The sequence below is a fragment of the Physeter macrocephalus genome, chromosome 8, assembly GCF_002837175.3.
Source record: "Physeter macrocephalus isolate SW-GA chromosome 8, ASM283717v5, whole genome shotgun sequence".
Classification (NCBI taxonomy): domain Eukaryota; kingdom Metazoa; phylum Chordata; class Mammalia; order Artiodactyla; family Physeteridae; genus Physeter; species Physeter macrocephalus.
Genome location: NC_041221.1, coordinates 93,705,249 through 93,718,637, shown reverse-complemented (window position 1 = coordinate 93,718,637; position 13,389 = coordinate 93,705,249). Strand labels below are relative to the sequence as shown.

The following is a 13,389-nucleotide window of genomic DNA, read 5'->3' as shown; positions in this document are numbered from 1 at the left end:
TATGTATACATGTATTATATATAATACATTTGAAGCCAAAATGTCATTTTAAAAGATCCTCAAACTTATTTGTTTCTTTTCATTTCAAAACTTTCATCTTCTATTTCTTCAGCACTGAATTTAAAAGAAAAAAAAGAGGAAATTAACTAAGCTCTATACAATTTAGTCATATACCAAAATAGTCTTTAAACAGATCTTTGGAGTGCTGATAAAACTCAAGAAAGATAGAAACCAAAAATGAGTTTATGAATAAGAAAAAAATAGCATATTTGCCACAAATTTATTTAATATTGGAAATTTCTGAAACAATAAGCTTTTCCATTTGCACTTCTGGTGTCATTTTTTCTCATCTCCCACTTGCTGGGAGAACATGTTGCCCAATCTTGTAACTTTCTTTTGACACCTTGTACTTGGATGAGGACAATTGTCCTGCTATCAGATTTTTACCTATCATGCATATATGGATAATAGGAAATTTTCTTTTAATCTGACTTTTGCTGAATTTAATTGCTGACTTTTGCTGAAGGAAAGTCTCTTGAGATTCTTGAAGAGTATCTTGATAATGCAAAATAAACATTTAAAAAAAAAAAAAGAAGTACTCCTGAAACACTTCACTACTATAGACTTCACTATCCCTAAAGATAATGAATGGTATTATGGGTCAGCTAACACTTGGAAACTCAAAAGCTATTTTTGATGCTGTCTATCTGTTTTTGATCTCTGAAGCTCTGATAGCTAACCAAATATATCTATTCTTACATATTCTTAATATAATAGCTATGGATGATAGTGTATATACCAAGCAGAAAAACTATTTTAACATGATTTTCTTCTTTTTCTTTCCAACAGACTTGATGTCACAACAATTTTAATATGCACTGAGAACATGTTATGGTCAGTTTGCACATCTGTACAGAAGCTTTTGAATCCTCATGAGTATGTAGATGATAAAATTTTAAAAATTCATACCCATTGTAATAATCTCTTCACAACATTAGTCATTTTGACTTCACCACTAACTGAATTATATCAGTAAGTGTCAAATATATTTTCTCTTTAGCTATTATGATATATAAAATAATGTGATTTAACAGAGTTATTTTCATGATACTGAGTTGTGTGAAGTAGCAAGTAGAAATTTATTGAAGTGCGTTTTTGATATGAGGTGAGCCATTTTACAAAACTGACACTAACCAACAGGGGTTTCTTCATTCTCAGAGTAATTTGGTCCTAGTAATGTGGTATATCTCTATTGGTCGATCCTTTTCAGTTGATAAGGCTCCAATACAAGCAGGATCATTTTGAGCATCACTATTTGAGTTGTTTAAATGATCAAATTATATTAATGGATTGGTTATTTCAGTCATAGCTTGATTACTCTATGAAAAAATAAATCATATCCAATGGCTTTGTGTGCCTTTTAAAAATATTTTTTAATTTTTAATTTAATATAAAGTGATTGTCTCTAATAAAAAATATTTTTAAATGATTGTAAGATATTCTCAGGGGACTTCCCTGGTGGGCCAGCGGTTAAGACTCTGTGCTTCCATTGAAGGGGGGCATGGGTTTGATCCCTGGTCAGGGAACTAAGATCCCACATGCTGTGCAGTGCGGCCAAAAAAAATAAATAAAATAAAATATTCTCAAATCTGGAAGAGACCTAATGGTTCCATACTTTCAGTTACTCTGCCATTGATTTGCATTTTTAGTATTGGACGTAAGTGACTGAGCTAGTAATGGCAGTCAGTGGAAATAGGAACAAGTAATTACGTTTTTTAAATGTTGAAATATTTTACTTAGCTAAACAAATAAGATTTAGGGAAATTTAAAAGTTTGAACTACTTTTCTGGTTTATTTCATTCAAATTTGTAATATTATAAAAGAGATTAGAGTAAATCTTATAATAAAACGTTAATACAATTTTGTTTAAACCCTCCTCCAAAATAGTCACTTTATATTGAAAGACTAGATATTGCATATTCTTAGTTTCTTGGATGGTAAAAATTATACATATTTCTATTTCTTAGGATAAATTAGGTAAAGTATTTGTTTCTGCACTATGCTGGTAAAGGCAATATATAAATCTTGATTTTCAGTAAATTTTAAAACTTTTGTGTTAGAAATTCTAAGAGTGATTAACAAGTTTGATTTCAATTTCCCTATAATTTTCACCCACTCCTTGACTTTCAACAGACCCATTGTTTACAGATTGCTTCTTCTGGCAACCTTACCATTGAGAACTCATTTTAGAAATGGAGAATTCTTTGAGAAAGGGAAAGAAATAGTGAGATAAATTGTCATAAATTTGGGATTATGTACATAATGGTGCATAATCATAAAAAGCTCAAGGTCTGAAACCTATAGTAAATCCTAGTAAACTAAACTGACTTACTATAGATGAAAAAATTACTATGCTCTTAGTTCAATGGGTCATTTCATCTAAGGGGAAGGCCCTGTGAAAATCAGGAACAAAGTTGACAAATTTCATGGATTGGTCATGGTAAGCAATATTGAATTTCATGGTCTGTCACAGATGAATAGAAAAATTTTAACCCCCCAATGCATTTGTAAAACAAATAAATTATTATCAAAGATTGCATATTTTAATAATAATAATATAACACACATTCATTATTGTTAACCTGTGGCCTTTTGATACATTTTAAAACAACTATGCAAGTATTCAAATCTCTGTGATTTGTGCATTAGATATTGCACTGTAACCTCATTCAACAAATTTAAATTGCTAATTTCAACCAGGATGGCAGTACACTTTATACCAAGCACTGCCTCTGGTTTTCTTAATATAAAACATAGATAGTGGTATTGCTTTGAAGCATGAACAAAACTCTATACATACTTTAATTTTTTTATTATTTCTCAGATCATAAAAATTTTCACAGATTGTATCCATTCATGTTGATATAAAATTTATTATTGCTTTCCTAAAGTGTAAATCTAACCTTTAAAATATATTTTGCTTTGTATTGACAAAGAAAATCTACAGGGCAGCATGTTCCTCACCAAATAGGAAAAAAAAAGTGTGTGTATGTTGCAAGAACCCTATTGACTTATTTATTAGCTTCTTTTCACAGCCAAGATATGAAGTTGTCATATTCTTAGTATTTTAGAAAAAAATTGTATCTCTGTCTCACATTTAAAAATTAAACTGTATGCTTTGAGGAATTGGTGAAAAGTAGCAATCAGATGTTGATAGCATTGAATTTTTATAAACTGTACCTGACATTTGTTACTCTATGTGATATACCTTTTTTGAAGGTGACTGCCTTTATTCCAAGTAGTTCTGACAGATAAACTGATTGTATTTTCCTTCCTGAGATTAGCATAGGACTACTAAATCCCAGGGCAGAAATACGATTTTTAAATCTTTTCAGAAAGAATGAAACCTGTTTGCAAAAATGTGTGTTCTTTTTTAACTCTCCTTTGCAGATTTCTGTTAGAATGTTGTAAAAGGAGTACTTTAGGTTTGTCCTGCAGGGAAAGAAACCTGCTGAAACAGAAAACATTCACCATGTATTTTCCAAAATGCTTATCACGTGTAGTTATACTTATCTTCTTCTGTAAAGGCAGTTAAGCTGCACTTTCAGAAGTGTACTCAATGCACGTTCACACACATACCCAGACAGTGATTTCACGTATTGAATTTTGCTTGTGTAGAATGTTCGTTTTAGTTTGTATATAGCAAATTAAAATTAATTTTTAGAATTTTAGGTAAATACAATTTAGTTTCAATTCGACAAATGTTGTTGCCTCCCTAGGCCCTATGATTAAGCACCAGGATTAAATACAAGGGATACAGCAGTGAACAAGATGAAATATTCACCCCCAAGTAATTTAGGAAAGTCTGAAAACATTTTTAATGTTAAAATTGAATCTTATATCTCCAGAATATTTTGATGTGTTATATAAAAACTAAAAATGGAAATTTTTTGAAAGTTGATTGTCCCCAATGTTACATCATTTAATAACATGGAAGAATGAATTTCAGTACAAGTACCAACATACCAGGCAAAGGTTGGAGTCATCAGCAATAGGCCAGAATGTTGATCACTAAGCCAAGGAACAGCAGACCTATCTTTGGGGTTCACTTGTTATCATTCTCATGGCTTTTGAATCACTAAACTCTAAGGTATTTCAGTACTTTGTCTGTAGTTCAGTTTCAAACTAGTACTAGGTGTTTTAAAGTTATTGTCTTAGCTTGTTTATTTCTTTAGTTATATGAAATTATTTCACTGTCCCTCACAAAACAGAACGTGTTGGACTAAAACTTTGTTTTTCATACTTCAAGGATGTCTGGCACACTCGAAACAGGTAGTTCCTCAAAATGTTAAGCATAGGGATGCTCGTGTAAAATGTTGAGCATATGGTCCTATGACGCAGTAATTTTACTCCTAGGTATGTACACAAAAGAAATGCAAACATATGTCCATGTAAAGATTTGTACACAAGTGTTCGTAGCAGCATTTTTCATAATAGCACAAAGTGGGAAGAACCCAAATGTCCATCAGCTGGTGAATAGAAAACAATATGTGGCATGCACATACAGTAGAATATTATTCAGCCATAAAAAGAAATGGAGTACTGACAGATGCTGCAACAGGGATGAACTTCAAAACCTGCATGCTAAGTGAAGAGAGCCAGACATGTGAGAGCACATATTGTATGACTCAGTTTACTAGAAACTTCCAGAATAAGCAAATCCACAGAGACAGAGAGTAGATTAGTGGTTGTCAGAGGCTGAGAGGAGGGGAGAATGGATAGTACCTGCTAATGGGTACAGGGTTTCTTCTGAGCCTAATTAAAATATTATAAAATTAGATAGTGGTGAAAGTTGCACAGCTCTGTGAATATAGTAGAAATCATTTAGCTGTGTACTTAAAATGAGTAAATTTTGTGGTATGTGAATTATATATCTCAATAAAGCTGTTAAAAAATGAATATAGATTAGATGGAAATAGAAATACGTAAAATGTAAAAAAAAAAAAAAAAAAAAAAAAAGGTGTCTGGCAGAATGCAAAATGATCCAGAAAACAGAGGTAGTTCTCTTAGCCATTTTGTTTAGATTAAATGACTCCCTTTGTACTCTTCCCTCTAAACATTATTTTTGAGGGAAATCTCTATCAAAAGAAAGAACTAAAATCAAACAGCTTTCTGTGTGGTCTTAATAAGATAAAACATTGGTAAACGGCTAGTCGTTAATTTTGGAGAAGGCCAGTGCCCTGAATCTCTGACTAGCTCGTTCCTGCCCTGTACTCTGGGGTCAAGTCTGGTTCTGTCTCTTCACCATATGTCCTGTTCTCAATCTGCGCCTTGGCTGTGTACCACCCGAGACTGACTTCACAGATGCCCCCAAAATTCATCCTCCTTTCTACTAAGCAGGGTCTGACAATACCTTCTATTTATTCACTCCTTTTTTTTTTTTAACCGGTATTTACAGTGCACTTTCTATAGGCCAAGCATTGTGCCAGTCATTTTCTAACTTCAAATCATCATTTTGTAACCTCAAAGAGTTATTTTCATCATGAGAAAGGGGCAGGAGAAATGCAGGGAATCATACTGTACTCCAAGTATCTTACCTTGTGTCTTTCACTTAATGACATTTAGGCGGCAACTTATAGTCCCAGGGGTAACACTGCTTTATGAAAGAAAAGCAGTGACTTAGAATTATGTTTAAAATGGTGAAGTAGATTGAATTTGGTTATCTCTACATATTCATGGTTAGTTGGCTATGATTTTAGGGGCATCAGAAAGGCTCATATGTCCTCAGTTATCTCAAGTATTCCAGTGTTGTCTCAATAGTTCAGTTCCAAACTAATTCTACTTCTTCTGAAGTTATGGTCTTCTCTTGTTATTTTTATTTATTGCGTACCTCCAATGGGTTCGGCACCATGGTAGCCACAGGTGATACAAGACATCTGACCTGACCCCTCTGCCCCTGTGGAACTTACATCCTTGGGCTACCTCTATTCCATCCTGGAGATTTATTCCGTTAGCATCATATTATGAGACACAGTTCTTCTGGGAGGGCAGCCAAAAGCAGTATGGCACAAGAGAAGCATAAAACCCAGCTAACTCTTTTTAGCAGATCAGTTTATCTCACTTTTGATGTGCACTGAATTTATTTCATTCTAGCAGCAGCTGGCTACATAAGCTCAAGGAGTCAATCAGTTTTGATAATGAAAAAAGGAAGGAAGGGGGGCTTCCCTGGTGGCGCAGTGGTTGAGAATCCGCCTGCCGATGCAGGGGATACGGGTTCGTGCCCCGGTCCGGGAAGATCCCACATGCCGCGGAGGGGCTGGGCCCGTGAGCCATGGCCGCTGAGCCTGCGCGTCCGGAGCCTGTGCTCCGCAACGGGAGAGGCCACAACAGTGAGAGGCCCGCGTACCACAAAAAAAAAAAAAAAAAAAGGAACGAAGGCAACATAATTGTAGATCAGGGACCCAAAAGAGACAGAATCTGGGATAGTGTGCTCAAGTCGGGTGGTGTGATCAGCCCAGAGCCAGTATGATGTTAGTAATAGAGAAGGGGCATGATGTTGGAGGAAAGACAAAGGCAAGGAGTTTCCCCAAATTTATATTTTTCCCTTTAAGCAAAGCTGTCTTTACAGGCCGCTAATTTGGAAATGTGAAGACATGTATTCTGCTTCAACCTATGGACAATTACTTATTTTTAAAGGAGTATTCACATTTGCTATATCAAAATTCTTTTATGTCTTGTGGAAAATATAATTCTGTGGCTCATATGATTGTATTTTACTCTCCACTATGAATTATTTAGAGCATCTTCTCTTTTAACTGTATACCAAAACATCATTAGAGGTTATCTAATAGCTAGATCATCATTTCATTCTCCCATGGAGGCTTGCAGGCCAATTTTCACCCTGTTATACTCTCCAGAATAATGAAACTAATTTGGGATCTTGCTGTGGAATTAAATGCTCATACAGATCCCACCCCCTCTGAGACCATAAACATCTGCCATAATATTTCATTATCGCCAAATAACCTTACTATTACCAGTACAACTCTCAGTGGAGAAAAAGAGTTTAGGGACTGGCAGAAATGTTCTGGGAAGTATTGCATTGCCGATGGTTTGTAGTCTAAGAAATTTTGGTACCAAATCACCATTCCATTATTATTAGATCCTCCATTATTTTTTCTAATCTTGAGAATAAAACTGTACCTAGACAACTGTTTAGACTATTAGGCATTCCATGTCAGTTCTGAGGTAGTTGTAGACCTTCTTAAGAAGTATTTGCAACTGTCGTTATCATACTGATACTACCTTACATTTGTTGAGCCCTTATTATGTACAGGGCACTTTGCTAAAGGCTTTTATGCATTATCTCAATCATCACACTGACCTTGTGAGGTGATTATTATTATCTTCTTCTTACAAATGAGAAAACTGAAGCAAAATTAATTGCCAAACAACATAACACATCTGATAAAGAGCCCACCCAAGATACACACCCAGGCTATCTGGCTCCAGAGGTCCTGCACATACTCAGGCAGGTGCATTTATGATCTTCCATGACCCTCCCCTTGGGTATGGAGCAGGCAGCAAAACGTGAATGTAAAAGGATCAGAGGTAGAGTTAAGTCCTAAGAAGAAGCAAAGCCAAATAAGGATATAGTGAGGGATGGAATGGTGAGAAGGGAAATATTTTAGACAGGGTGGTGGTCAGGGAAGACTTATCAGATAAGGTTTTGAGGTAGAGCCATCTATGGAGCCAGTTGAACATGGCAGAGAGGGCATTCTAAGTAAGGTATTCATTCTTGGAGAAATAAGGTGCCCCCTACCCCCTGCAGATAACTGGACAAATGGAGTTTTATGCAAGACTCTCTTGTATTAAAAAATATTCCATCTTTATTATTGTGCCTCCCTTCTAAAACAGAGTTTGTGCTCATTGTCTCCACTTTTGCCCCTACCATTTACTCAATATACTGCAGCTGCCCTCTTCATGCTAAACAAACAACATGGGCAAGTCATCCATGCACACCCAATTGCTAACTTTACAATTTTTGTCCCTCCATTCACTTACCCTCTCTGCAGCTTATGACACTATTGGCCGTTTCTCTAACCCTAACATCACCTTCTCCTGACTCTTTGCCTACTTCTCTGATGATTCCTTCCGCTTCATTTGAGTGCTTCTTTTTCTCACCTCACCCTTTAAATGTTGGTGTGTTCCAGAGTTCCATCCTTGTCCATCTTTTCATCTTACACTGTTTCTTTGGGTGAATTCACCCATTCCCATGGCTTCACCATTATGCTAGTGACTTATGTATCAGTATCTTCAATCCAAATGTCTCTTGTATATGCTGGATCAGTAAATCCAAATTCCTATTGGAGTCTGCAACACCCTCAGCATATCTAAAACTAAGGAAAGCACCTGCAAGTCATCCAGACTTCTCCTTTTATCTTAACCCTTCTGCCTTCTACCTCCTCCCTTTTGCTGCCTCCAACCCCATATCATTAGAGAATGAATATTGTTAATTCTATTAATTTTATTTGTTTTTATATTTGTCCCATACACAAGATCTCTTCTGCTTCTTACTTTGGTTTAGGACTTTGTCTTCTTCTGCCTGGTCTACTGAAATATCATCTTCATTATCTCCCTTCCTCCAGCCCTAATCTCCAATCAGCTCTCCTCACTAGTGTACAAGTGAGTTTCCTAAAATGTAAAATAGCTGATAAAACTCCTATGCTATAAACTCTTCAGTGATTCCTCATTGCTAATACAAAGTCCAGACTCCTTAGAAAAGCATGTCTTGGTGTCCTGACCTAGCTCATGCCTGCTTCTCTAGTTCACACAGTGGAAGGTATGGGATGGAAACAGGACAGCCTCATTTTGGAGCCTATTTATGGAATTTTGTTCTATCTGAAATTTAGTGAGGAAATGGCTTTCAAAGAGGAGATGATCTATTAAAAGTCTAAAAAATGTCAACATGTATTTAATTAGAAGGTGTTCTACTTGGCGAGACAAACAGTGGAGGGGCAGGTCAAATTTGGAAATGTGAGGATACAAGAAGCAGGCTGTAGGATGAAAAGAGAGGGGTGGGTTTTCAAAGTCAAATTCCGTTCTACCTATTATTTAAAAGATGCTATGGCTACTGTACTTTAGATGAAGAGAGATAGCACCACTTCAAACAATTCTGTTTCTAAAATGTTCCCAGTTGTGACTCTTAACTCCATGTGGCAAATATAGTCTTCTGTTATTATAAAAATTTTATTAGCCAAGCTATCTACTAAAGATTTTATGTAACAAATCCTTTCTTATTACCTCAAGATTTATTGTTGAATTTGGGCCAACGTAGAAAAATGTTATAGTTACTCCTCCAAAGATAGTTGTAGACCAGATATTCTGGCCAAATTGTTCTAATTTTGAAAACACAGTCATATATTTTACAGTTAAATTCTTCTTTACCTGCCTTCTGTAGGCCCTTAGCAGCATACAAAATTAATTTTAAATTCTCATTAATTGTTTAGTATTTATAAATCACTTTAAAGAGTAAAAAGAGGTACCTTTATGCTAAACATTTTTGCATTAACAAAGCAAAAATGACAAAATATTGACATTTATTGGATTCAGGTTGAGGGAGGGAGACATACGTGGTGTTCATTTTACTGTTCTTCATACATTTATTTTTGACAAATTTTATAATGGGAATTTTTTAAGTTAAATGATAATGGTATTGTCATACCTTCCCAAGTGTAAGGGTTGTTGCAGAGAGGCCTCTGAATCACCTATTAAACTGTAAATACCAAGTGGATGAAGTGGGTGCATTGTCCATTCTAGCACAATATTGTTTTGTGTAAAATCATTAACTTTGAATACTAAGGAAAAATAAGTTTTGATGGTCTTCATAGTTAATGTTCCCTGTATGTTCTGAAATAATGATTTTTATTTCCCTAGGACTTTTCAGCATGGCATGGATGATTCTGCCTCAGATTCCTTAAAGCCATTTTTCAAGCAACCATTACATTGGCTTTCTTGCATATCACATTTCCACCCTTCTTTACTCAGGTGAGAACCTCTAAAAACTATACCATCTATAATTCTTTGATTCCTGTGAAGTTTAATAGACACTTTTATCCATAGAGGTAAATACATCTTACAAAAAGAAATTAAAACTTTTGACACTATGCAGGTAAGTAAAGAGTATATTTCTTTCTTTAGCTCAAGAATCCAAGATATAGGCCTCATAATCATTCTACTAACATAGTTTTACTAAAGTAATGGAAAAATGTGAATTTTTGGAATTTAGTTTTATTTTAGCTAATTGCCTAGCTATTTTAAAATTCATCCTTCTTGATCTATGACTGGGGATTTGACAGTTCTCCAGCTAATTGTCAAAAAAAGGCAGTAATACGGGATAATTCATGTGACTAACTCAGAGCCTGAGGAAAAAGTTGAGAGAGGAGTAACTTTAAAAATTAAGAATAGGGTCTTTCACTTTTATTATTTAATTAATGGCATTTAAACATAAGAAAAATCATTTAAAGCATGAAATGTACTTCCAGAGTAATTTGATGACATTTTGTGGCATTACGTGGAATGTCAGTTTGATTCTTTGCTGAATATATCATAGGAAAGTACCTTTCCGTGGTATCTGTGAATAAATATATCATGTATAGCTGTAGGAGAATATTGTTAATCCCTACACATTCTTGATGCATCTTAGAAATACACTATTAGTGATTTCACTATCTAAATTGACTGACTGTATCTCTCTCTTGAGGAACAGGAGTCCTACCCGTAAAAAGAGGGCATGAAAACCTCATACACAAGTCTCTATAGATACGATAAGCATATACTGTTTACCTATCATGTGCCTGTCCTCATATATGTAACGGGAAATCCAAGATCAATGAGACATTTGCCATCCTGCCTTCAAGGACCTCAGAGTATTGTTGTTACTTCACTTACATATAAAACATTTTCAACATCTCTGAACAATTCCTTATGACTGATTCCTAGAAAGGGAACACCCTGGGACTTCCCTGGTGGTACAGTGGTTAAGACTCCGTGCTCGCAATTCAGGGGGCCCGGGTTTGGTCCCTGGTCAGGGAACTAAATCCCATGTGCCACAACTAAAGACCCGGCCAGCCAAATAAGTAAATAAATAAATAAATAAATATCTTTTGAAGAAAGAAAGAAATGGAACACCCTTAATACTCTGTCACTTCCATACACTGCAGCTGTCATGTAAATACCTCTTATGTCTTTAAGGATTAAACAGCTGACTTTAATATTCATTATTGCAAAGATAACACATTAAACAACTGGATCTTTTACAGTGTGGGTTAAACAAACAAACTGTTTCATTTTGATGAGTTCCCAAACTTCTAAACATATTTGTTCTCCATGTTATTATCACATTTGTTTAATCTATTTTTATTGCCTGCTTTTATCTTAATCTATAACCAATGGAGTTACCTCTTTAAGCATAGCTGATAAGACTTCCACCTCCAGGCTTGCTCTGTTCAGCCCATCTAGAGGCCTGGGAAGTCAGCATGTAAATGGGTTTATCTTTCAAATAGCTTCTTCTTATATTTAACTTCTTTCTCTTTTCTATACCTAAAGCAAACGTAAGTGTAATAAGACTTTTCTTTCTTTCTGCTTGATTGTAGCGATCAATCTTCACTATTATCCTAATGCAAAGATTAGAACATGGTGGTGACTACTCAGCCCACAGTGGAAATGCAATTTGATACAAGTTTTCTGGAGAGCAATATAATAAACTGTATCAAAAACCTTAAAAATATTTATGGCCCTTTATCCAGCAATTCCATTGCTAGGAATCAATCATAAGGAATTAATCAGAGCTGCTGAGAAAGTTTTATATGCAAGGATATTCATCGAAGCATTATTTGTAAAAGGAAAACATGGAAATAAATGTCTCACAGTATGGAATTAGACAAATCACCTATGGATTAGCCATGCGATAGACTACTGTGGCGTCGTTAAAAAGGTTGATTTTGAAAAATATTAAATGACAAATCATTGTGATTTATACTTAAGGGAAAACTGCAGGTTAGTAATGTTGTAGTAATCAAAGCCAGCCCAGTTTTTAGAGTGATAACTGTGAACCTGACATGCCCAGTGCTTCATGTACATTATCTTTTTCAAACCTCACACCAGTCTTTGAAATAAGTACTCATGTGCTTCTTTCATGGAGAGTAAAGTGATGTGCAGGTAGCAACTTTCTGAAGAGAACAAATCTGGGAGGCAGACTCTGAACCTCGGCTTGTCTGCTTCCAAAGCCCGAGCTCCTGACAACTGCACCTCCACCTTTCAGAGGGAGAGCAGTTCAGGGTGACGTTAACAGTCATGCAAGAAAAATCTAAGATTGTCAGTTATTCATTATGTAAAGTCTCTTTATCATTCGACTTGCGGGAGCCCTGATATACTAATGTATAGTGTTTATCTCCAAGGGAGGGATCTAGTATGCAGATTTCCCAAACTTGCATCATATGGGAGCCCCCGTTTCCCAGGGGATGAACAATTATTGCAAGATGGCACACAATTGAGAAGTGTTGAACTATGCCATACTACTCTACACGTAGCATTTTAAAAGTATGTAGAGAAAAACAAATATTGAAAGGATATAAAAACTCTATGCTAGAGAGCTTATAGTTTACATGTTTATATGGTAGGATTGTAAGCAATTTTAATTTTTATCTGGGCACTTTCCAAATTTCCTATAATGAAAGCAGCTTAATTTTATTAAGGTAAAAAAAATGTAAAGGAAAGAGAAACCTCATTTTTTAAAATGCTCTTTGATTCACATGTATTACCCTGTAACCTCTCTACAGAGGATTTCTAGCTCTGGGCACTTCCTTTACCCCAACATTCTATGTCCGGCTGCCCATATTTCTTGAATGACCCACTGGAAACCCAGCATGATGTCTTCAACAGATCCTTCTTGTCACTCTTCCTTTGTCCCCTAACCATGGTGTCTTTTCTATAAGGAACATATCATTCTTAAACACTTCGAAGGTAGAATCTTGATTCTGCTTTCCATATTGAGCTGCTTGTTGCCTATTCCTACTGTATTATCAGGTTCAGTTGATTCGTTCCCACAGTTCTCTTAGAACCAGTCTTTCTCTACAACCCATTGCAACAACCTTGGTCCATCTTACTATTATTTAATATGTTTTAAAAACTGTTTTCCTTATACCATTCTACTGGTCAAGAACCTACAGTAGCTTCTGCTTCTCCCACACTGCCTGGCTTGTTTCCTGGAGCACCCAACACTCTTCTCCGCTCCAGTTGTCAGTCTTCTCTCTTTTTTTTTTTTTTTTTTTTTTTTTTTTCCGGTGCGCCGGCCTCTCCCTGCTGTGGCCTCTCCCCTTGCGGGGCACA

The 13,389-nt window shown here is 35.6% G+C and overlaps 1 protein-coding gene across 2 annotated transcripts in view; it reads left to right on the top strand.

The window, feature by feature from the left end:
- KIAA0825 (KIAA0825 ortholog) overlaps window positions 1–13,389 on the top strand; it is a 467,916-nt gene that overhangs the window by 160,101 nt on the left and 294,426 nt on the right. For both annotated transcript variants that reach the window (XM_024123740.2, XM_055086663.1), the window contains 2 exons: window positions 850–1,032; window positions 9,937–10,047. In XM_024123740.2, coding sequence (XP_023979508.1) covers window positions 850–1,032; window positions 9,937–10,047 — 294 coding nt within the window. The remainder of the gene's footprint in view (window positions 1–849; window positions 1,033–9,936; window positions 10,048–13,389) is intronic.